General features: G+C 43.2%; 1 protein-coding gene across 8 annotated transcripts in view; it reads left to right on the top strand.

Annotated features, from left to right (window-relative positions):
- Positions 1-25972, top strand: part of Pde4d (phosphodiesterase 4D) — a 1369715-nt gene that overhangs the window by 1308973 nt on the left and 34770 nt on the right. For 7 of the 8 annotated variants that reach the window (XM_040728825.1, XM_040728824.1, XM_005065549.4 and 4 more), the window contains one exon: positions 8096-8208. In XM_040728825.1, coding sequence (XP_040584759.1) covers positions 8096-8208 — 113 coding nt within the window. Of the gene's footprint in view, positions 1-7606; positions 8010-8095; positions 8209-25972 lie in introns of those variants that run through there. The other variant, XM_005065557.4, reaches the window with a different exon arrangement.

Genomic DNA, 25972 nt, shown 5'->3' with positions numbered 1-25972 from the left:
CTTCCTGAAACTCTTCAAACACACACTCACACACAAACACACACACAGAGAGAGAGAGAGAGAGAGAGGTGAGAGGAGAGAAGATATGAATATATCTAGGGAGCCATGTTCAGACCATATTATGTTGAAAAACATTCTTATTTGTTTCAAAACAATTATAGTTATACTTAGTGATTATTCATACATAACTGTCTTCTAAACTACTATAAATATCAGGAACTATAGTTGACATTTTTTAAAAGCCTAGGTACAAGTGCAGAAAATCACAGAGACAAAAGCTAGCAAAATTGTGTCGAGGTTGAACAGCCAAAGCATAGTTGTAGTTTTCAGTACAGAATGACTGGGATCAAGAAGGTGGGGCCCTCAGCTTATGTGGAGGATCCCCTGTGGGTATAGACTGCCAAGTCCTCCTTTTTGATTCCTCATGACAGAAGAACAATGCCATGATCAGTCTGTTTCTAAGTAGTTAATCCCACATGTGCAAGCTCTAATTTCCTAACCTTGGTACTTCAAGTTAGCAAGCTGTGATAACACTGCTGACGATTAGACTTCAACCTACTATTTTAGGGAAATTCCAACCGTCAGTCCATAACAGCATTCTCCTTTGAATTTCTTTTTTCTTTACTCTTGAGACATGCTTTCCCTAGTTCTGTACTTCTCTCCTCTCTCCAGTTCTGGTCTGATTTCCCCTATTCTGTTCACCAGTCTCTGCATTGCCTCGTCATTTTTCACATCTTTTACTTTGTTACGAAAAGCAAAATTGGCTACATGGTGTCTTTGATTGAAAGCACCGGCATGGAATCTTCAGGAACAGCTGTAAACTCTTGGGGTTCTGTAAGGTCACCTGTCTGCCTCCACCTTTCCACGTTGGTTGACTGCTTACATCTCATTTGCTTCATGTGACTGTCTGAAGAACCCCATGCTCTCCAAACGGCATTAGCACCCAGTGCCACCTTCTTCTGTTCACCAAGTCAGTCTATCAGTTTGCCTTGGAGACTCAAGACTTATATCCTCCCTTTCCGAAAGTTGTTCCAGATCTCTTCAAGGCTGAACCAAGTATCACTTGTCCTGCCCCCAAACCTCTGCCATTTGTATTGCCTCCTTTCCCTTTACTGAACAGAGTACACACATGCTACATGCGGATTGCCTTAATTACTGGATTATGAGCACCTAGCATTTGTGCTGCCTCCTTTCCCTTTACTGAACAGATTACACACATGTTGCATGCTGATTGCCTTAATTACTGGATTATGAGCACCTAGTAGTCCAAGATTATCTCCTTGCCTTTGTTGTGCTCTGCACTTGACACAAAGCAGGTGTTGAATATAAGTTTATTAAGATGAAAAGAAGATCAACATGACCAGCAGTGTGTCAGCCATGGGCAAGCAGGGATTTTTTTATATAAAAATATTTGTTTATTTATTTATCTGTGTTGTGCCAGTGTGTGGCCATCTCTCTGGTCCTGTAAGCAGGAACTTTTGTGCATTTCATTTAGTATTTAATCTCTTAGCTTTGCTTAGAAAATTGTTGAAAGAGTGAACCGGTTTCTCAAAAACAAAGCAAAAAAAATCCCACAAACACGTGCTTCATCTTTCTAGTCTCACTTGAGAGGAATCATTTTTATTTGAACCACAAATAAAGTCAATGTTTAAAAAAGGCTATGCTTGTTGTTCAAATAGACAGTTAAAATCTGTGTAAATTCTGCACTGAATCTAGGGGCACAGCTGACACATTTGTACAGAGGGTAAATGTTTTTGGCGTAGAAGGACAAAATGGAGAAGGGGAGAGAGTACATTAAATAACTACTACAAGATCTTTTATGTTACTATTCAGGCATCTCTACTGGCCTGTCTTTGGGGTTCTGACAGGATACATCCTCAGCTGCAGCCACTAAGAGCACCACCTGTGAGCATTCACTACCTTCCTCTACTGGCCTGTCTTTGGGGTTCTGACAGGATACATCCTCAGCTGCAGCCACTAAGAGCACCACCTGTGAGCATTCACTACCTTCCTCTACTGGCCTGTCTTTGGGGTTCTGACAGGATACACCCTCAGCTGCAGCCACTAAGAGCACCACCTGTGAGCATTCACTACCTTCCTCTACTGGCCTGTCTTTGGGGTTCTGACAGGATACACCCTCAGCTGCAGCCACTAAGAGCACCACCTGTGAGCATTCACTGTGTTCCCTGTTACAAGGATCCTGCTCACCTCCCATCTTTCTTTCTCACTTTGTCTCTGTCTCTCTCTCTATCTCTGTCTCTCCCCTTCTTTCTGCCTGCCTCTGCCCTTCTGCCTCTCTCTGTCTCTCTCTGCCTCTCTCTTCTCTTCTGTTGCATCTGTCCCCAGAGACCTTTCTCCACTCTGCCCACCCTCTTTTCCCATTCACTTTCCCCCCGTTACAAACCCCTCCACCCAAGCTCTGTCATATGGCATCTTTGTCTTGCACAATTGCACACTGCTTTTTTAAACTACGGTAATTTAACTCATAGTCTTCTGTTGAAGCCAAAATAACCCACAACATTCTAGTTACTGCCTTCAGTCTCTAGGTGAAAAAAATACACTTCCTCATAATTAGTGAATGTAATAGAATGTGGAAGCTTGTATTTCTTCAAAATCCTTCAAGGAATAATATGGTTTATAACTGCATACATGTCCACGAAGGGAGTGCCTAACCCAGATATCTTTTCACAACTGGCTTCCACTCCAGTTCCTTAGAAGCTCACCTCTTCTCACACTGAGTGTGAAAACCTCGATGCTTTTTCTCTGCTGCATTGTCATCTCAGGCAGACGTTTGCACTTGGAACAACCTGGTGTCAATCTAATACAATCACTTTCTTAAAGACAGGAGGAGAGGACATTTTATAGTATGCATTTACCTCATAAGCTAAATCTCTCTCTCTCTCCCTCGCCCTTCCCCTCCTCTCTCCCTTTCTTTCTTTCTTTCTTTCTTTCTTTCTTTCTTTCTTTTTTTGTTTTTTGTTTGTTTTTTGAGACAGCATTTCTCTGTGGCTTTGGAGCCTGTCCTGGAACTCAGTCTGTAAACCAGGCTGGCCTCAACCTCACAGAGATTTACCTGCCGCTGCCTTCTGAGTGCTGGGATTAAAGGTGTGTGCCACCACCGCCCAGCTCCTCTCTTTCTTTCTTTCTTTCTTTCTTTCTTTCTTTCTTTCTTTCTTCCTCTCACCCTCCTCTTCCTTCAGTCAGGTTATCTTTCCCTTTACTATATAGGAGAAATAACTCTAGAGATAGTTTTTGAGAAGAGGAAGCCTGTATTCTTTTGAGTCACCCTAGGCAAGTCCTATTAACAAAGGGAGAAGCGTATGCCCTATGGAGTTTGTTTGTCTTGGGTGGTCTTGACAATCTGCATTAACCATCAGTTTCTTTCCTCAGGACCAAGTCCACACCCCTTGTGTGCCTTTATGACTTGAACAGTCCCTCTTGTACTGTCTCACAGTCCATGAGCTTCCTCCCTTTCCCGCTTCATGGAGCGCTAAAACTGTCTTCAGAGAAAGACTATAGTCTTCCATCGGAAAAGGGATGCACTCATCCTCTCATTGTGCTTCTGCAGACTCTAATAAAGCTCAATACTCATGGTGCCATATAAATGTTGAGTTATCGATCAGAGGAAAACTTAATAGAAGTCAATCCATTTACAAAATTCTACTAGAGCATTTGACAGCTTTAGGAAAAGAAAAAGCTAGAGGGAATATGAGGGGAAAGTCATAAAATTACACATATCTTCACTTGGAGTGGTTTTTTGAAGTACAAAGTGAAAGTTTATATATTTTATATGATTTTTAAAATACTTCAAAACAAGAACTTGATGCCAGAAATATCCTAGGAAATGAGGGCAGCTTGCCATCGGTACTCTGCCTCAACCTGTTACACATATACTCTGAAAGAGCATTCAGGGCCTTCATATATTTCCCATCGGATAAAATGCGTAAGACAGGGGAAAGAGTGCCAGCCAGTCAGAGCGAACCTGCACAGATACTTTCCTGTAGCAGAGCTGAGGAATGATTAGCTCACACATGAGGCAGAAGTCATTTTCTCAGTCTGCCCACTCCTCACACCATCAAGTCTTCCCTTAGGGACAAGGGCATTTAAGTGCTGATTGGGTGAGGAGAAATCGGAATACATCAAAAGAGCATGTTTGAGCATTTTCTCTTAGAAGTTGTCTGATGTATTTGTTTTAATTAAAAAACAATCCGAGTCAGCTGTGATCGGACTGTAGGAATGTTTAAATTGAGAGTAGCAAGCAAATGGTACCCAAAGTCCGCCTGTGGTCTTGTTGTTTTGTTTTTGTTCTGTAGCAGTGGGCCTCTCTAGGAATGATGACAGACTTAGACAGACCTCTAGCCCCACGAGTATTGACAAAGAAACTAGTATTTGCCAAATTTCGTGTCCCATAGCGTGAATCTTTTTAACTTCACAGTAAGTGGTGGATAAGAGTAATGGGCCCCCAACATTTCTCAAGAAAACGTCTTCAGCCTGTAGCCAACTCCTGTGGCTCCGAGCTGACGGCGTTTTTCCCTTTCAAAGAGAAGCTGCTGCTTCAGCATCATCTCCCGGAGCCCTTGGCAAGATTTCAGGCCATGTGTCAGGGGAACCCTTGCGCACATTACTGTGACGGAAGCCAAGTGCTGTCCCACAAGCATTGAGTATTACTTATACTCCGGAGAGTTAAAGCAGATGCATGGGTATTACACAGCTCAGAGGTGCCTTGAAGAACACCAACGCGCATGTCATTCCTCAGCCGCCCATGACACAGCCCTTTCCCGGTCTTTATGGAGTTTAGCCAGCAGTGTTTGGTGAAGTGTTTTCTTTCGTTAGCTCCTCAAGCAAGATTCGAACAGTTAAATAGAAGAGTTCTCAAATATTTTTTTAAGGAGGGACACAGCATCTATGACCCCCTAGGGGGCGTTTTATTAATGAATGCAGTGTGTGTTCTTGGGAAAGGCCAACATTAAACTGGCTCACTGTTTGTGTCCAGCTAGCTGCAGATGACATTTAGGTGTGTTGTTTGGTGTGGTGACTCAATTTCCTGTATGATAGCTGGCAACTCCACATCAAGTTTCCCCCCCAACACACTCACAGGGGTGGAGAGGTTATAAAGGTCAGTTACTTGATGTCTTAGTACAGTTGGGGTTGAATTTCCTGAAAGTGAAGACTTATAGTGACCCTGGAAAACAGGAGCTAGTCATGTTGCCTCAGTCTGAAAGAAAGAATTCTCAACCTAACAGGTCTTTACTCCAGCCATGACTTCATAAAACAAATGTGTTATTCTATTGTATTCTCCCACCAATATGTACAGGTTTCTGGGGAATTTTCTCCTCTAAATATATAGAGAGCATGTGGAAGATTTTGGAACTTATGCATGCGATCTTGCTTGATTTCTTACAGTCAAAATGCCATGATTTGAATATGGAATGGGTCTTCTGTAATCAATTACCACTCCCTCACAGGCAAGCCCTGTGTCTAAGTGTATGATGTCTTACAGCATTAACTTGAGACTTTCCCAAATTACTGTTCCACATTAAAAAATAAAAACTGAAATATAACACACAGAGCCATATCCTGCTAGGTCCAAGGTCTAAATTCTACTTCTGATTTCAGAAATCTTTCATGAAAATAGTAAAAGTGGGGTCACATGCCACATACTGGGAGATCCCTTGGAACTCAGGCTTTCAGAGATTTGGGTGCCAGGAAGCAGGGACATAGAACATCAAGCTTTAGCGATGTGTAGAGGATGCCTGACTTTGGATAACTGGGAAGACGGCAGCGATGGATTCTATAAAATAGCTATGCCTCTGACTGCACTGTATATACGAACTACGGACAAATCATACGACCATCAATTATTTTCCTCCTACAATTTCCTGTGCTCCTATTTTACATAGTAGAGAGAGGAAAAAAGTAACGGTGAAACTGTACAGTAAATGGACTGTCCTCGTGTCCAGACAATGTTCTACTTAATATGGAATGGACTCAGTATATTTAAATGTTGAATTATTTTTTCAGATCTTTAAGTTATGGGACAACACAGGATTTTCTATGTTTTTTTTTTGTCTTTTTATACCAGGCATGTAATATTTCACAGTTTTACAATCAGGGGAACATTAAACTGATAAAATATTTAATAGCCACCTTGTAAATATTTCTTTGTTTCCTTTGTTAAAGAAAAGAGTACCAGCCTTAAATTTCAATTCACCTGGCAAGGTTTAGGCAATTGTTAATGTAAGATTCATTTACAGAGATTAATCACACATACACACACACAGAGAGAACCACATTTTAATGCATAACACTCAAAATGGCAAGCATACATCTCAAAAATCTTGGGTAAGGACAAACCTAACACACCCTGGAAGATGATTGAAACTTACAAATTTAAGGGAAATCCCAGAATCCTGAGAGTCAACCCTTCTCAGATAATTAGTATAATCTACACTGGGACAGATTACTTTACCCCACAGTACTGTTGATTGCAAGATGAAGAAGAAGACCCCGCCCTTTCTGCTGACAGTTTTGTAGGATAGACCCTTGGGATTTCGACTTTCCTCTTTCTGAAATAATATTGCTGGTCAGTTTTGAAACTGATCAGTTTAGGGAAAGTGCCCAAGGTCCTTTGGTCAACTTTGATCAACAGAACCCATTCCCCCACAGTGCTGCTGGTGCTGATTTTGTCTATGGTGGGCAGAAACAGACTTCCAGACTTTCTGTCTTGGACCCAAATCCAGGTGTTCTTGTGCGTTCTGCAGAAGAGACGGCAAGGCAAGGCGTGTGTAAACCTTACCCTGTGGTTAGTTCATATTGCTGTTCCTTTAAGGTAACTCTTAGGTAATTCTGAACCTGAAATGTAGCCTGTCGTAAAGTTCACTATGGCTTGTCTGTTTACATCCACACTAAATGTTAGAGGGGGCTGGCTGGGTATTGCCAATGCGCCCTTAACAGAAACTATTTTATTCCCATAATCCTGTCCCTTCAAGTAAGTAAATCCTAAACCCAGGGAAACTCCCAAACCTCAATCTGCAGGAAGGGTAGTGTCTGTTCTAAGTCACCTTGCTTTTGCCCAGGACGCCCAGGCCTGGCAGGCTGCACTGGGACTGAGAGCCTGGGGACTCCGCTTTGCCCCTGGGGGGTCCCCGCAAAGCAGGTGCGCGCTTGGTTGGTCGCACGCGCCTGCGCGCTGGGGGCCAGCGACCGAGCCCCTCCTGAGCCCCGCGGGGACCCCCGGGTGGCGGGCGACCGGCGCTCCACGCCAGGTTTTCCTCCGTCCTGGTGCAGACCGACCAGCAGCCCCACGGAAGCTCCGCACACACGCGCGAGCACGGCCGCGCCTCCCTCCCGACTGCCTTCAAAGCAGCAGCGCAGGCTGCCTGGGGCGATGCCGCGGCGAGGTGGTGGCAGGGCGGGTGACACGGGCAGCCTATTGCAATTCGGAATCCTTTCGTAAGGAGTCGCGGGGGGTCAGGGGGAGCCAGACAGCGCCGCGGGGCCACGAGGGGCGCGAGGGGGAGTGTTCCCGGAAAGCCAGCATGGAGCGGTGCAGCTCCCGCCCGCCCTCGGACTTGAGCGACAAAACAGGAAACGGCGGCCGCGGCTGATTCATTCGCTTCGCGCGCGGGGCTCGGCGAGAGGCAGCGTGGAGCCGTGGTTGCGGGACGTGGACACCCGTGGACCGCTGGCCCGTCTGCGGGGTGTTCCCCCTCCCTCCCCAACCCGCTCGAGCGTGCCACCCCCCGGGTAGCATCCGAGCGAGCCAGCGAGCGAGCGCAGGGATCCCGGAGCTTGCGCTGTTGAGAATTCGCCCAAGTGACCGTGCCAAAGTTGGCCTGCAGCACTTTGCGCCCCTCCCTGGAGGCTGACCCGCGACGTCAAGCTGGAGCATCCTGGCCAGCCTGAGCCCGGCCCCGCCAGTCCAGCCTCAGCCCCCTGTGCGTCGCCGGGCCCGGCAATATGAAGGAGCAGCCCTCATGTGTGGGCACCGGGCATCCGAGCATGGCGGGGTACGGCAGGATGGCCCCCTTTGAACTCGCTGGTGGCCCCGTGAAGCGCTTGAGAACTGAGTCCCCCTTTCCCTGTCTCTTCGCAGAGGAGGCCTACCAGAAACTGGCCAGCGAGACCCTGGAGGAGCTGGACTGGTGTCTGGACCAGCTAGAGACCCTGCAGACCAGACACTCCGTCAGTGAGATGGCCTCCAACAAGGTAAGCCCCTGCTTTGGTTCGGGTGTCATTGACACTGCTAGACTGATGATTCCCACGCTGGGGAAGCACCGGTCCCTGTGGCCTGGGGAAATACAGAGAAAAATTTGTCATGCTTACTGCGTGTTAGCTGTTCTGCTCCTTCGGAGGGAGGTTCCTGTTTGCACACTTCCCTGTAGGTAGATTAAACATTTTACAACAGCAACTTTGACATAGTTCTAACATCCCTAGAATGAAGGGTTCTTAGAATGACACTTTGCCCTTGCAGCAGAAATTCAGTAGGGTCTGGTGGCGTTGCATATTATCAGAGGGACTGCTTAAGATTCCTGGTTCGAAATAAAGAGTTTCAGGACTCGGTGAAGTCACTTAGGATGCCACCACCGACCTCGCTCACACCCAGGAGAGTTCACTGAACTTGCAACCTGCACCCCCATTTCTTTGGTTCTCGGGTTGCCTTGTAAGGATCGGGCCTTTAAATATTCTGTTCCCGGTATACATTCACAGAGAATACTAACAAACTTAGAAGGGTCCTTATGCTGCCTTTGTCTCCTTTGGTCTTGGAGATCAAATCCAGGTTTCTAAGGTCATTTAGTTACCACTAGGCTTCAGCTGGGTGTTTGTGCCCTGTGTGTCAAGGTGGGGCTGGTCTTGGCAGCTAATGGAGTTTGGGGGGCTGAGAAGTAACCTTCAGCAGCAGTAGCCTCGGAGAAGGTAAGGTAGAATACTTTAAGGGTTGCATTCAAAACTACAGCACAATCGTGTGCTTTATGTCTTCGGTTATGCAAAGAAATAATTGAGATTATGTGGTTTTTAATGACTGGCTGGCCTATGGGGGGGGGTCAGGGAAGTCTATGTACCTGATGCAAGGCCTGAAAGAGTCAGTCAATAAGAACATGTGGCAATTAGAAATAGTTGTCTTTTTAAGCTATTTCTGTAGTTTTGGACACCCATTTACAAGGTCAGGAGGGTAATGCCGTTTTCCCAGTTGTATTTGGACGATGTTTTTCTTTTTGTTCTGCTAACTAGTGGCAGGGCGGATGACACTTTCCTACCTGCTTTATTTCTCATGCAGATTTTACACAAATGCCATAGCTTATCAGCCAGCCACTGGGTTGGTGTATCTGTGACCCCGTTCATAGAGATAGCATTGTTGTTAAAATGAAAAGTGACCTTAAACTAAAGGGGCTCCCGGCAAAGTATTAACCCACCTACTAATCCACTGACCTACTGGTATGCACCATGCTGACAATCAAATCTGCATTCTTGATTTGTTTGTTTGTTCTTGTCTTCTGGGCCTCGTTTCTAAATTTGGCTCTTCATTGGAGTGGCCAGTTACTACTTTCTTAGTGGGACTGTAGCTCCCTGCAGTGGCTTTGAATGCCTTTGTTCTCATTTGACTAACAAGTTCTTACTTTATAAAATATTAATCATTTTCTTTTTACAACTTGCTTTATGAAGCAGAAGACATGTGCTGAATCCGAACAATGCCGTAAATGCTGAGGGGGGGCCGTTCTCAGTGGGCTTGAGTTCTCACTTCTTGTACGGATGGAGCAAGAGGCAGATGAAAATCTGAAAGCCCGTCGCCAGTTGCATGCATTGGCCCATGTTTTTAATGTAATTTGACAATACTTTCCATGCACCCAAGCAGCCACTTTCCTTAAAATCCATGCTTTTAATGTTGAACCCTGCATTTGAGTTGAAAAATTGATGTGAGATCGAACAGTATCGTGACGTAAACTGTGAGTGGCTTGTGTGTCTACATTTTAAGCCGAAAAAGTTTACATCATAGTTATGGTTCAAAAGCATACCTTTGTTTTGCAGGCATCAAATGAAACAGGTCTTTGTCTCTCTTAAATCTCCGCTGCAAAAGGTTTTCGAACTTTGTGTTAACTACTATGGGATGTATGGGAGGTGGGATTAATTGGCTGAAGTGAGATTTATGTAAAGTGAGAAATGCTTTTCAAAATACTTTTCAAAACGCATTCAGCTATGCGTTATTGACATGACACTTTTTATACTTACGTTGGCTCAGTTAGCCATTGCTTGAATTTTTAGTGTGGAAGCTATTCATTTCTTTGTAAGTTCATTCATTTCTAAACTAGTGTTCCACTGGCATGGTCTTCCAGACATGAGAAAGTTAGCCTAAAGAAAAAAGTCCCTGGTAAAGGTTGTAAAGTCACCTTTATGCTTAATAAACAAGGGCGGGAATAAGCCACTTCTACTGAGCAAGAAAGCGGGTTGGAACAACTGGTGAACAGAGGGCTAAGTGACATCCTGCCACCAGTTTGGACTGGCAATATGAGCAGCTTCCTTGAGAAGTTGCTAATCAGAGTGTATCAGTCTGATAAGCTATTTATTGTTTGGTAAATTTATTGCCCTGTATTCAGTCAATCAATGTATTCTTCTCAGTCTCCTTTGCCTTAAAAGATCAGGACAGTTTTCTCCTCTATGAAAGTTTAAAAAACACAATAAATTACTAATAACAAGTCAAGATTTTTAAACTGATAAAAGTCATGACTTAATATGGAGGCAATTTGAGAGTTAGAAAGTGGGAAGCCAGGTCCTCAAGCCTGCTAACAAATAATTCATATATTCAATAAAAGAATTTTGAATTAATGAGTAGTTTTAAAGTGATGTCTAAGACAACTAGCTGTATTTTCTGTATTGCTGTCACAATGTACATAGGCTGCTGGTTGAGGGTGTGGGGACAGGAATAGGGTTGATGTTTTGGCCAAGGCCAGGGCTGGCTGTAACACATGTGGGATGCTTGTGCTAGGGGCGGGGGTAAGAGATTCCAGATGGTATTTAATTTGAGTGATTGAATCTATGGCATTTACCCTCATAAGCACACTAATCTGCTGAAGATTTGTACAGATTGCCCCAGAACCTCACTGCTACAATTGAGGGCAATTTTAGTGAGGCCTCCAAACTTTGGAGGTGGACAGATCTGGAAGTTCAGTCAGAGTTTTGCTCTTTGCAGAGAGAAGAGGGGAGAGAGAGGTGGAGAGGGAGAGGGAGAGGAAGAGGGAGAGAGAGGGGGGGGGGAAGAAAAGGAAAAAGAAAAAAAAGTCAACATTTTTAAGCTTCAATTTCCTTAGCAGAGTCTGGACATAATAATAATCATTTTGAAAGGTCAATATAAGAGTTGGGGGACAGATTTTCTTGTGTTCCTGTTTGTCTGAAATATTTGCTTTCATTAGTTTACTGACCAAGAATAATTTGGGGGGGGGCTCAGCATTTGACGTGGCATAGATTTTTGTAGTTCATAGATAACTGTCTTTATCGCCCATAGATAACTAGAACGTTTTGAAGTTCCGAGTAGGCATTCAGACTTTTACTAAGTTCATATTTAGAATTCCAGACAGAGCAAGATACTCTGTTGTTCTACTGTAACTGAAAATATAGGCCTCGTTAGTCTTCAGGATGTGTATAATATAGCGTGACGTTTGGGTCACTTGCTGTTCCTCTGCACGGATTTTGCGAAGCTAAAATCCGTTCAAATGCAGAATGCTTTTATGATGTTTCTGGTCACCCCCCCCACACCTTTAAAGAGGTAAATTGGGAGTGAGAGAGTGTTAGTAGGAGAGCTGGACAGAAGTCAGGTCCTCCCTCTGCTGTGAAACCCTGTAACACTCCTTTTGTGGTGTAATAACACACATTTACTAGGTCTTCCATGTAAGTTCAATGATATTTGTAGGAGACAACTGAAATATCCCTAGAAGCTCTCAGCCTAAAGTTGATATTTGTTTCTGCTCTCAAATTTGGGGAGGGGGTAATTCGGCAGCCAAGCATTGCTGGAAACCACTGGGTTTCAAACTGCAGATCCATGTTGAAGTTGGGATCCGAGCATCCTTTGAGAAAACGTAAGGTTTTCCTGTGGTTCATTTCAGCACACTCACAACAGCTCTGCACACATGGTTAAGACCTCTTCGTGCATCTTTGTTTGTTTGTTTGGGCCATTTCTCATCTGTTCTATGCTTTCTGTATCAATAAAGCTGCTCTTCTGGAGTGGTTTTTCTCAGAGCTCTTCCCACTGGCTCCCTCTGCTGCTGAATATGTGCATAGCACAGGCTAGCACTTGCTGTGGCTGCTGATAACGGTTTTCTTCCGGCCGGGGGATTGCAGGAAGGAAGATGGCATGTTCATAGCTGTGGCTGACTCTTAAGATATCCCTGCACAAGTATAAGATAGCTTATTAATTCCACTAAGAAGGAAGCTGAGTTATTTGGTTTAAAAGGCATTTTAATTTATGGCGTAAAAATAGGGGCAGTTTTAAAATTTGTAAATGTTATTAAAACATAGAAAAGAAGGATTGCTAAGAGTCCATGTGTATGTCTAAATAAATAAATGAATTTTGAGAGAAAAGCACCTCTATAGCTATTGAAACTCAGAAGTTGACTTCTTGGTGTTCTGAATTTGGTGTCTTGTTTTTCCAACTACTCAATAAAGGGAAAGCATCTTTGCAGTTTGCATCTAGACCCTCACAGCAAGTAGAAAAGATTTTGAATCCTTGTTTATATCACCACAATCAGAAAAAACTCTCCCTTTTAAGTACTAATAGGAAAGAAGACACGGGTGTTTAAAATGTTTTACGTTTACGCACATGTGTGCATGTCTGTACACGTGTGCGTACTCATTGGGAGATGAGAGGACAAGTTGTAGCCATTTTCTCCTGTCATCGTGTGAATCTGGGAACCAGACTTAGGTGAGCAGGTCTGGTTACGAGCACCCTTACCTACCGAACCATCTCGCTGGCCTGAACATTTCAGGGAAGATTTTCACTTCGTTGACTAGTAAGGTCTTTGTTTTTACCTTGCAAGATACTAAGGACCAAAGGGGGGGGGCAGCCTACATTACCACCAGTTCAGTCTTGTATCAGCATTTGGTGTTGGAGAACTTAAAACACTCCTCACGTTTATATTTCAATAGACTAATCATTACTAAAAGAATGATTTTTTATAGGAAAATGGTAGCTTCTGTGACAGAGTATTAGGAACTACCCTCCCCCTTTTAAAAAATTGTAAGATTTGGATGACATAAAACAGTTACAGGAAGATTCGACAATTTCTATTTCTTTTCTGAAACGATAAGGCTGGTGGACTGGTAGGAGCACCTGATGCCTCTATGACATGTGGGTATTGATAATAGGAAGGCAGTTTCTTCCCTAACAGTTGGTGAATGAGCCTCTATATATTCTTAAAGAGAAGACAGCTCTGCGGTGTCCACTAGGACACTAAATTGGATGTAGCAGCTGACGTAATATTGGGTTTGTGATCTTGTACTGTGGAAAGTACCAAGTATTTTCTTCTGTTATTGTTTAGAATTCTTGGCTTTTAAAAATGTTTTGCTGAACTTTCTATGTAAGGAAGATGAGTGACATTTACTCCCTGGCCCAGAGCACACACTATTAGTGCTTACAGCACATCTGCAGAGTGGAAAGAACATGGATGTTTGTCATAAGTCGAGCTTGGCTTCAAATTCCAGTGCTACTGTTTCCTACCTAATAATTCGGGCAGCCAGCCTTGCCTTCCAGAAGCTCAGTGTCTTCTTTTGTAAACATGAGTAACAGCAAGAAGAGAATTAAGATTGAAATGCTGGGCTAAGGATGTAGGTCACTCAGTAGAGCACCTGCCCAGTATTCATGAAGCCCTGGGTTCAGTCCCTTGTGCTACATAAACAGAGCAACATGGTACATTCGTGTAATCCTAGCATTCAGGAAGTAGACAGAGGAGCAGTAGTTCAAGGTCATCTGCCACTACATAGAGAGACCAAGCCCAGCCTACAGGAGACACCAGGGGAGGGGTGTAAAGAAAAAAGGGAGATATGGGGAGGGAAGAGAGGAGAAAGAACATAAGCTACAATGTACACAAACTCTAGCATAGTGCAGAGCACACACTAGGTGCACAACAAATTATATGTACCCACAAAAGGTGAGTTTATGAGGACCCAGTATTGTATTCCTTCACTATGACTGATATGTAACAAAAGAAAAAAACTTGCACCCAAGGCTCACACGTTTTGCTCACTTCTAATGGCTGGTGAGTGCTGTCACCTAACAGCAACAAAAACAGTGTAGCAGCTCTGTTGCTGTTGGAAGGACATGGGCTTAAACTGTAACTTTCTTTTGCTAACAATGAGATTTCTCTACTAGAGGACAGAATAGTCCACTTCTGCAGGAAAGTTCCCCATCTTAACTGCCCACTGCTCAGGCACAATAGCCCCTGGATTAGTCTCCACAGGATCCACCCTCTGCCTTTTGCTTTACCTCTGTTTCAGTTTCCTGGTCTGCCATAGCACTACAATGATTTCATGAATTTCATGGGCGGTCAGGAACACCATACTGAGTGTGTTAGGTCATTCATTCCCAACTATAAAAGAACATCATTGGTCCTTATTTTGTGGGTGGTATTAGGGAGGAGTCTGCTGCCATCCTGATTCCCATCTCTCTAGTGTATGTCTGCTGGTGGCTTTGCAATGCTGGTACTAATCCCTAGGAACTAGGTTTCCTTTTCTCTTCTTTTGCCCCATGACCTTTACAAAGCTACAAGGCCAATGCTGTGTTGTGTGTATTTTTCCATTAGTGTGTTCATGGAGTTAACCTTCTTTCTTTCTGTAATTTTACAAATATACGCTAAGAAACTGACAATGGTTGTTTTTTGTTGTTTTGGGTTTGTTGTTGTTTTAGGAATGTCTAAAATTCTGAGCTTCTCCTGGCACAAATGCAGAAAGCAGTAGCAAAGTATAGTCTATCCAGTTTTCCCTATAAATAATTGTGTCTCTTATTCTTCTGAATGATATTGATAGTAACCTAGGAACACGGCCTCTTGTTACCGTTGCCAAAAGTATGTCCAGAACATAGCCCTCCATTCCACCTTATAGTATCTCAGCCATCTGGTATACCACAAACATTTCCTTGCTTCTTCGGCCAAGAGGAGTGACCAGCACCCATACTCCAGTGTCATGAGCACTTCTAGCACTGATATTCTGATTTCTGATACCACATTACAATAATGGGAGTTGGGACTCCTTAGAGAAATAGCTGCTTCTAGAGAATCTGGCAGGGAATATACAAGGAGAGCCTGGAGCATCTTGTGATGCCAGAAAGTAAGGACGTGATCACTCGCACAGACCTCCCCTGCTGAGGACATACCAGCCTGATGCAAGAGTAGACCGAAAGAACACCCAGTGGCCTGGGATGGAACAATTTGAGCAAGAAAATCTGATATTAGGTTATGACCCAAATTATAAAACAAATACACACAACTCATATTGATAAAAAGCAAAGCAAAGCCGGGAGTTGGTGTCACATGCTTTTAACCCCAGCACTCGGGAGGCAGAGGCAGGTGGATCCCTGTGAGTTTGAGACCAACCTGGACTACCAAGCAACTTCCAGGACAGCCTCCAAAACAATACAGAGAAACCCTGTCTCTCAAAAAACCAAAACAACAAAAAAAAGCAAAGCAAACAAACAAAAAAAAAAACAAGAATAACACAACTAGCTAAACAAATGATGGGGTCGAAAGCATAGACAAACTTCCTGTGCAGGAGCACTCCAGATCACTTCTGTGGGAGAGCCTAAGTCCCCAGCCTTGAAATATGGGCTCTGTACAGTTATCTCCTTCCATATGGGGCAGTACGAATTGGGGGGTGTGGTGGGGCTTGCCTCTGAAGTGAGAGTACTAGCAAACACTGCCTCATCCAAGTTATCAAGGTCAACACTGGCAGCTGTAAGCTCTACTGAGCATCTATCCTTGATAGGATCTGAAAAAAATGGCACTTTGCAGCTATTATTCTCATACTCAGAACATAACCCCAGGCTAATTACAGGAATAAGATAACAGGCACATTACATTTAGTGACATTCTGCAAAATACCAGGTCAGAATTCCTTGGAACTGTTTAAGGGTGTCACAAACAAGGAAAATGTATGAAACTTATACACAAGGGGAGCCATGGTGAGGTAATTGACCTGGTATCCTGGGTGGGTTCCTGGGACAGAAAAGAGTCATGTCCTATAAGCTAAGGTAGCCCCAGTAGAGAGCACAGTTTAAATAACTGACGCAGTATTGGCTCAATAATTGTGACTGGTGTGACATGTTAGTAATAAGGGAAATTGAGTGTGGAGGATATGGGAATTCTACCCTTACTTTGTAAGTTCTCTGTAAGTAAACTTGTTCTAAAGCATGTTTTAAAAACCTTTAGCCAGCCTCTTAGGTATATCTGAAAGGCTACCTCCTCTATGAAGTCTTTGTCTCCCAGACCTCCTTCTCCAGCCTCTGGCTCTCCTAATTGGATATAAGGTCCTTTTCTGACTTTTGAAAAGCTTTTTTTGCATGATCTTTCTAACTGTTAGCATAGTTTGTCATTTTATTTTGGTGATAAGGCATCCTATAGTGTTTTTCTCCAATACTCAGTGTCAGTGTACCCTTGTGTAGATGGTTACACACAGTGATACTTAGCATGTGATACTGGTTATGGCAAATGTCATCTCTCACTTTGTATTGGAGATTTGAGAGTCTGAGAATTGAAATTCCTGTGGTTTTCTTTCATGATTAGAACGTTGACCTAGCTCATCCCAGTAGGAACCTCAGTCCTGATGATAGATATTGGCTTTTCCGTAAAAGCCAGACACATAGCACAATCAAACACAACTTTGCATATTCTAGATTAATCTTACCTTAGTAAACTGAAAATTTTAATTATGCATAGATAAAACCATACAGGTTATATAAGTGGCTTCCCTTTGTTTCTTCTATGACTATTTTATAAGTAGTGTTCTCATTATCAGTTTATTCCAACTGAAAGGGATAAATCTGAATATTTTCCCTGCTAGCCTGTTGGACGGCATTCTGTGACGTTTCATCCGGCCTGTGCTTTGGGTCTCACTTGTATCTCTGTCCTGCTGCACAGTAATCCCACAGTGGTAGCCCCTAGCTCTTACTGCTGGCAACGGCGTGCTATGCAAATGTAGGCACCATAACAGGGAACCCTTTGGCCTGTCATGGACAGATATGGAGTACATAGAAAGCACAGTTGTGATAGGGATGTATCCCTAGCAACCAGGCAAAGATGCAACTGCCATATTGGAATGCATTCAGGCCAATGGATGTGCACCTTCTCCTTTTCAGGAAATGGGCCTGCACTCTTAAGGCCACTGTGTCTGTTTACGGCAGTGTTCTGGCTGCTTTGTTTTGCTTTAAAGATGAAAAATACATCATAAACAAGTATGCCTCAAAATATTTTGATGGGTGTATCAAAGTAGTTTTTTTCTGTTGATTTATTTTTTAATTTTACCTGATCATTCATGTGATTGCAGAAAAACAGATATTTTCCCACAGTGGAAAAGCTGCAAAGAGGAAAGCATATTTGATCATACAGAAAAATGATTTTAAGGAATTATGTTATACTAGATTACATAGGTTTTTTAAAATTCCATTTCTTAGTAAGTAATTACTTTTACCCTTATAGCATCTCTACTGTTTAGAAGAGAAATACATTCTTTGACCAGAAACGATTCTATTTCATACTGACTAGATTTTTTTTTCAAATTTTAGGAGAAAATGAACCATCTAACCATGATGGGCTTTGTAACAAAATTTAACAATAAAATCAGTCTCCAATTTGGAGAAGCTTTTGGTTTTTAATTAAGAGTATTTATTAGTATTTGCACATGCATTTATATCACTTTATTATTTGTGAGAAAACCTCATTTTACAAAGAAGACTAAGCTATAATTTCTGTTGAACTAATGTTTAAAAATTAAGACTGTTTGGAGTGTTTTACCTCAGAATAATTTTTGGTTAGCCCCTTCCTTTCTTTGAGTGAGGGCCAAGCCTCCTATTTCTCAGTTCTTGATCTTTGTTTTTTAATATTTTAAGTCAACTTCAAAAATTAATGTTAAAAGGAAAAGGACTACCATCAACTTTGGTATAAACTTTGACTTTCTATTCTCTGTCTCTATAATTTTATATTATCAGGGTAGTTCCTTAGTTCTATACAAGAGCAAGTAGAAATGAGTTACCTAGGAGATATTGTTGGACCCAGAGGTCAGTTTTCCATGTGTTGTTAGTGGTTGAAGGGCACAGAGAACAGTCAAAGGGTCTGTATGTGAACTTGCTGAGTCACAGACAGTACTGTTCCTTTCCTGAAGAGTCGGGGCCAGTACGGAAACAACTTTCTACTCTTTAGTCTTCCTGTCACACATTTTAATGACTTTTGGTACATATGACTTCCTCTAGAGCTACTTGGAAAGCTCCAGCATGGTATCATACCACCTAATGGGAGCCATGTTTTTGTGTGTTTGCTCATACCTCAACCCGGAATTTGTAGGATAGTCTATGAAGCAATGCACTATATGTCAGAACATTTTCTACGGTCATTCAGGGATGGATGGAGAGAGAGAGAAGGATGCATGTTCTCAGGCTATGTTTTCCAAGTGTACATAAACATTTCATTAATTATCTAATTTCTTCATCTGTTTAGTAAGTACTAGATTTCAAAATAGCAATAGCAGTATCAGCAAAATCTGATTCCCAGAAGGGAACCCTCTAGTTAATAGAGGGTTGTAGATGTCTGGAGTCTAGTACATCTTGTCCTGCCCGCCTTCTTTTCCAAGTCATGTCAGATGAGAGTGAAACCACCTCAGCCTTGAGCTCACAGGGGAAGTGTGATGTAAGACAGCCAGTGAGGCTAGAAGGTGACTAGACAAGGCCACTTTTTAACAGGACACTGATCTTTATGGGAGGGATTGGATGGGACAGTGTCACTAAAGCTTAAGTTGCCAAGTTGGCCAAGGGTTTTGGGATTGAGTGGGATGAAGCTTTACTGATGGTGGGGATTGTGGCAGCAGACAAATTCTAAATTCATAAAAAGTGGGGAAAAGCTTAGGATTTTAAAATTAGCCTACGACTGGGGCAAGTTGTCTTGGAGGTGGTTTCATAGTTGTTATTACTTTTGTTTTCTGTAGGGACAGAATGAGATAGGGACATAGATTCATGGATGGCGATAAAACATGAAAACTGGAGAAAAGTAGGATAGAGTGGAGAACTTACTGCAGAGTGTGAGTGAAGAAGGAGAGGCAGGAGCAGCTGGAGCTGACCTGGGGTCAGAACTCTCTTGGCTGCAGGCAAACTGATCAGTTGGTGCCCTCTCTCTAGCCTTAAGGCTCCTATGGTGAAATGCGCTTGTCATGAGCCATCGGGACAGCCTGGAAGGAAAATAAAAGAAATCCCAGTCAGGTCAGCCAAAGGGTGCAAACGTCTAAGGGAGGGCAGTCAGCTGTGGATGTGGGAGGAGGGTTGGGGCTGACTGGAGAGTGAGATTTATGGCCGTGGTGTGCTTCACGAGGCTCAGTCTCTTTAGCACTACAAGCTGGTGTCACCTCCTTTACCTGTGACCTCCTTGAGTCATGGCCCAGTAGAAGCATGGGTAGGTTGCTCAATCCAACTCCTGGGCTATCCCCTGAGGAACATGTTGCTTGAGAGTGAAGGGTAGAAGTTGAAGAGGCTTAGGCATAGCAGGGAGCAAGCTGCAAAAGGAGGGAATAAACTGTGTCGAAATAAGTGTGGCGGGTCCTGCCAATTGGTCCTAAGTTGCTATTGGGTGCTAGAACAGGACAATGGCACCAAGGAACAGGTGATAGCAACCCCTTTTCTCTGTTCTGATGTTCCCTAAGTTCTGATGGGCAATCTCAGGACTGTGTGGAAGTCTACCCCACAATAGAGATATGACTTTGGATAATTCAATTATTTCCATCTCTCGGAGCCCATTTTTCTATCAGTCAGAACTAACATAACCCACCTTACAGGACTCCTGTAAAAAAAGAAGCAAAGCTTACATAAAGTGCTTAGTGGGCTCCCTGCACACGGAGACACTGTGGACTATCTTTAGTAGCGATAGGACTGTGACTATTTTTAAACATGAAAGGTCAACTTTATATGCTGCTGTATAGGTAACCCATTGCAACTGGAGCTTGAGTCAACAGGCGCGGGGAGAGCTTACAGGGTGCCTTTGAAATCCTGATACCCAGTCATAGTGATTTATGGAACCTTGTTCACTTGCATTTGTGATGCTCACCGAGTTTGTTTACTTTAGTTTTAGTCCGGTAACCTAGCACCCTGTAATAGCATATTTTTATTTAAACTGACCAGCTAACTCTGGTTACTTGGAGAGAATATGTATGAAGGCAGTCACAGGAAAGGGGTACGTGTAGATTTTCACTCTGTTGTCTCAGAGTTGGCCCTTTTCTTGTGCTTTGATTTTCTCTCACCATGGATGACTTCCAAGGCACCTGATTCAGTGAAATATTGAGACTGTGGTTAGCAAAGTACCAGAGATCAATCAAGATACTGGGTGTCTCCTCCTGCGACAAGTAGAGACGAAAACTAAAGGTCGGCCCTTTAATCTTTGCACCGATTAGAGATGGCAGTCCAGCTGAGAACAGGAGGGGAAGAGACGGCCTTGGATCTGGTGCCAGCTCAGTGATGGGGTTTTAGTCATGAGTCTGACACTAGCCATGGCCAGTGACAAGAAATTCCCTAGTGGTGCAGTTGTTATAGGGGTTGGAGATGAGACACCACATATGTGAATGATCCACTTTCTGCTTCATGTCAGCCACTTTGCAGAAAAATCAGATCGTGCTACTTACTTGAAGTCTGCTTTTTTGTTTTTAATTGTAAGAGTCTTTATCCTTCGAGGTGAAAGAGATTCGTGAAATCAACCAGTTTACCCAGTCCATTTGACTGAGATAGATAAGTTAAGATGGTCTGGGCCAAGGAAGTCCTGTGATAATTGTCAAGACTCCTATCTTTAGGTGACGAACTTTTGACAACACTATATCTGACATTGATTTGGGTCTTTATCAACATCTCTTTTAAATGACATTTTGCATTTGGTGTGTCTGTTATTTGGAATGATTTGTCACCACTCTCTGCATCAATATACCACTTTGTGGGTAAAAAAAAAACACTAGTAGAGATTGGTTATGTTTTATACCTTGTGACTTCTGACAACCACATATAGTTTTTAGTGTTTCAGTGATAGTTTGTTTTGGCCTTGTTTTTAGGGGCCATTTGATTGTTCCAAGGTTCTTGTGTGAAAACTGAGATTTCTGTGTGTGAGTGCTAATATGCAAACACAGATCTGCCAAAACATGCAGATAACATGGTTGAAAATATAGATAGCCACACGAGCAAGCCATTGTGTGTTAATGAGCAATACACAACTTAATCTCTTTGTAGAGAAGTTCAGAGAGCATTCGTGCAAGCCAGAGGAGCAGAATGATTGGGAAGCATCCCAGAATCAGTACTACTGAAGCTTGAGCTGAGATTTAGGGATTATGTAGATGGTAATGAGTGAAGAGGTGTTTTCCAGCAGTTAGACAGGGCAGAGTAGAATGGAGCATGCTTGCAGGTTTCTCTGCATTGGGTTTCTGTGGAGATGGGAGGTTAATGGTTCTTCTAGAAGCAAAAGACTGACTTGAAGAGAGAGAATCCAGTTAGAGGACCAGAAGTGGGCATGAGACCTGTAGATTTGGCAGCATCATAGGCTTCCCTATTTGCTAGTCTAAGCCACTTGTAACTCCTGGGGACCCCGAGGAACGCTCACATTTGATGATAAGGACCCTAGAAACAGTGATTTTAAGAAGGTGCGCCAGGAGGCAGGGTACAGAATGGGTCATCTTGAGGGGAAAGACCCCAAACAAGTAGAATCAGAGAACTAAGCAGCGTGGTGATAAGGGCTTGGGACAGGTTGAAGTTGACATGAAAGACTGGGTGATTTTGGTAAGACACTGCCAGAGAGGTGTGATTCTAAACCCAGACAATGAAATGGAGATAATTAAATGTTTAGGAGGAGAAGCCAACAGTGGGGGGGGGGGCAGATCTTGGACAGCTTCTCAGTTGAATTTGTAGATGAAAAACTGAGATGAGGTTATATGTCCACATAGAAGTGTGCTGTACATCTTCAGTAGTCAGGACTAAGATTAAGAAAACAAATGAAGGCCGGGCGTTGGTGGCGCATGCCTTTAATCCCAGCACTCGGGAGGCAGAGGCAGGCGGATCTCTGTGAGTTCGAGGCTGGGCTGGACCGATAGCCTCCAAAACAAAACAGAGAAACCCTGTCTCGAAAAAAAAAAAAAAAGAAAACAAATGACAGGACTAGAGAGATGACTGGGGTGTTAAGAGTACTTCCTGCTCTTCTAGAGGGCCTCACAGTCACCTGTAACTCCATCTTCTGGGGATCCAAGGACTGGCCTCCCCAGTATCGGCTTACATTCGTGTACATTCGTGTGTGTGTGTGTGTGTGTGTGTGTGTGTGTGTGTGTATATATGTGTGTATGCGTGTGTGTGTGCCTAAGCATGTACACACACCACATATACACAGTAAAGATAAATATAATTTTATAAAAAGACAAAGAGGAAGCCCTCACTATTCATAGAAGTAAAAACTGGCAGCCACTACATAAATGGAGGTTCTTCACAAAGCTAGAAATAGATCTGTCAGTTGACCCAACTTTACCACTGCTGGACATAGACCCAAAGCATGCTGAATCCTTCTATAGAGATTTGCTCATCTATGTTGATTGCAGTACTCACAATGGCTAGAAGGTAAAATCAGCCTGGATTCCCGTTGACTGATGAATGGATAATTAAATATGGTACATATACACATATTATGCTGCCCTGTGAGTTTTAGAAGACAATTTTGTGAATGATCGGAACTAATAATTCTGGATGCCATCTGCTTGGTTTATTCCCATAGTGTCACAAATGAAAGTTTATATGTTCTGATTAATGTATGTGCTTCCCTAGTTGTAAGGGGAAAGTGACAGACAAAGCTATAATTGCTCATGCTCAGCCATTGATCACTGTTCACAATGCTTGCAGTGTTTTCACGTAAATGAATGGGGCTCAGTACTCCCTTCCATTGAAGCTTCTCAAACCCACCCCTGAGTTGTGGGTTGTTTTTATTTATTCTGTTCTGGTATCAAATCAGTTTGAAGGGACATAGAGAGAGCTCCATTTAAAGGATGCTGCTAGTGACATATACTGATACACATTTAGTCAGGTGGAATAGACCCCCAGCAGCAGCAAGAGACATCCAGGAAAGGCAGTCTACCACTGTTAAGGACTTTCCCATTCCTGTCTGGGAATTTGCATGTATCAGCTCCGAACATTCTGAGAAGTGGTCCCAGAACAATGGAGATCTCAAATGTCTTCTCAACTGCTGTTGGTAATTTCAGGAGTTTGCAGAGAAGCCATCCCTTGCACACATTATTGGGCAGACATCATTGCAGGGCTCTGAAGACCATTCTTAATCCAATTGTTTTCCATGTGATGGAAATGGGTGTCTTGAATCTTTCTCTGTACCACCAGCTCCCAAATAACAACACAGAGACTTTTAATTTTGAAAGCTCCATTTTAGCTTAGGCTTGTCCCAAAGCTCATATATAATTTAAATTAACCCATTTATTTTCATCTATATTCTGTCACATGACTCCTTACCTCATTTCTTTGTACTGCTCATCCTGTTCCCTATGCATCTGGCTGGTGACACGGCCTTCTTCTCAGAGTTCTCTCTCTTCCCAAAGTACCTCCTGCCTAGCTATTGGCTGGTCAGCTTTTTATTGCACCAATCACAGAAATACGTCTTCTCACAGTGTACAAATATCCCACAACAAATGGTTCTGCTGGATAATAAAGCTAACGGTTGAACTCCAGCACCTGCTTCTTACACAATGCTAGACCACCATGTCAACTCTTATTCGTCCCCTCATGGTACAGAGCCTGAAATAACACACTGTGTGGAATCATGAGAACCTGAAGAACTCTGTGTTCCATACCATTGTATGTCTCACAGTTCTCGGTCAGGTTTGCAAAGTTTGAAAATCCCGTTATTAAGCTGTGCTTTCTTTTGTTGAGGTCTTCTCCCTCCCATCCTCCTACCCCCATTATTGTGTTATTGTTTTGAGATAATGTCTCACCCTGTAGCCAAGGCTGACCTACAACTCAGTGAGTAACCCAGGCTGGCCTCAAACTCGTAACAGTCCTTCAGCATACACATATCGGATGCTGGAATTACAGGCTTGAATCATCATGCCTCATTCCCATTGTGATACTGCTTTCAATTTCATGGCCGCCTCCCGTTGAGTCTTCGTTCTTAGAAGATGTAAATAGCACAGACGGTGCTCTTTGTGGATGTCAGATTCTAACTCTGACTATTTCTGTGTGATCTTAGGTGAGGAATCACTCAGGCTTTCCCGTTCCTACTCAGCAGTGAAGTGGGATTTTAAAACAATCCACTCTCCATCCGTGCCCTGTCTGCTGTACCACTCCAAAAACACCATGAGAAGTTTTGAAGGAAGGGATTAGTCTGCCTTAGGGTGGTGCCTTTGGAGGGTGTGGAAGTGGCTGCCTATTCAGAACCCAGTTCTCTGGCCACCTTCCTAGTATAGAACTCTGGAAGAATGTGGGGATAGCGGAGGGGTGAGGGTTGGAGGATTTTTGTAGGGCTAAAAATCACATGGAATCTTCGTATGCTTAAATATCACTGCACTGGACCAGGATTCACCTTCTTATTCTCCTGCAAAAGCCCCCACCATCACCCCCTCTACCTTAGTACTGACAGCATCCGAGCAGGCATTGAGCAAGCCGGGTGTCTGCACCTTAGGTCCTTTCTTTAGTCCTAGTGTTAACCTGTGAAGTCATGGCAGCTCGCTCTCTCTTTCTAGAGCTTCTTTTCTCCCACCTGTTTGATATAAGTGTAAACCGCATCATATTTAAAATATAAATCATATTGTGTCTCCTCCCACCCTTCCAGCTGTATCTCTGTGCACTCTCGAGGCTGAGAGGTCTCACACAATCTCATTCTGCATAGTGGAATCTGCTCAGATTTTCTTTACTTTTTAAAGTTTGACACTGTTTCTAATTGATACGTGAAACCAAAAATTGTGCACGTTAATAGGAATCCATCACGGGACGTTTCAAGACACGTATAGATCATGAAACCCCTATAACGGGAAAAATTTTCCTATTTGGCACTTCCTCATGGCCTTTCTTCTGGCCTTGGGAAGTACACAGATTATTCCGTAGGGCACACCAGATTATTCTGTATGGCACACCAGAACGCCCGTTCCCATCTGACCACACCCCAGGGTATGTGTCAGCCAACCTTTCCCACCCCTCTTCCCTGTCCTGTCTCCCCAGCCTTTGTGGTTTTCATCCTTCACTGGTTTTCAGTTGGTGGACAGGTTGCGCACACACCTCCTGACCAGCACTCAGTGACTGGATCTTCTAGATAGTTGGGTCCCTTCTCGGCTCTCATCTTAACCTGTGGGAATTTTCCTGACTTGGATTTTCATCATCTTGTCACTCGTTTATTCATTTGGTCTGTGATTTATTTATTTACTTACTTATTTATTTATTTGTTGCTGCTTGGTAGCTGTTTAACGAATATCTGGCAAAGATAAGTGAATGACCCTTCTAAAACACTCTGCGTCTAGCGCTGTTACTTTTACAGGAATTTTCTATGGAGCTTGGGTGCTGTGGTTCATTTGTCCTTGTTGGTAATAACAAAGGCCCAGTAGTAAAGTCAGTTTGGAAAATGTTATATTCAACTAAGCAAGCAAGCAAACAGATGAAGAAATAAATGAATGAGGTTCCATAGTACAGTTCTTGCACAGTAACAAAGTACAGCTTTAGACTATGTTAATGTATGTAATCTCCATAAAGGCTAGCATTGTTTCCAAAGGATAAGTTTGTGATGGAAAT

This window comes from Mesocricetus auratus, unplaced genomic scaffold, assembly GCF_017639785.1.
Source record: "Mesocricetus auratus isolate SY011 unplaced genomic scaffold, BCM_Maur_2.0 Super-Scaffold_100020, whole genome shotgun sequence".
NCBI classification, from domain to species: Eukaryota; Metazoa; Chordata; class Mammalia; order Rodentia; family Cricetidae; genus Mesocricetus; species Mesocricetus auratus.
This window is presented reverse-complemented; position numbering and strand designations above follow the sequence as displayed.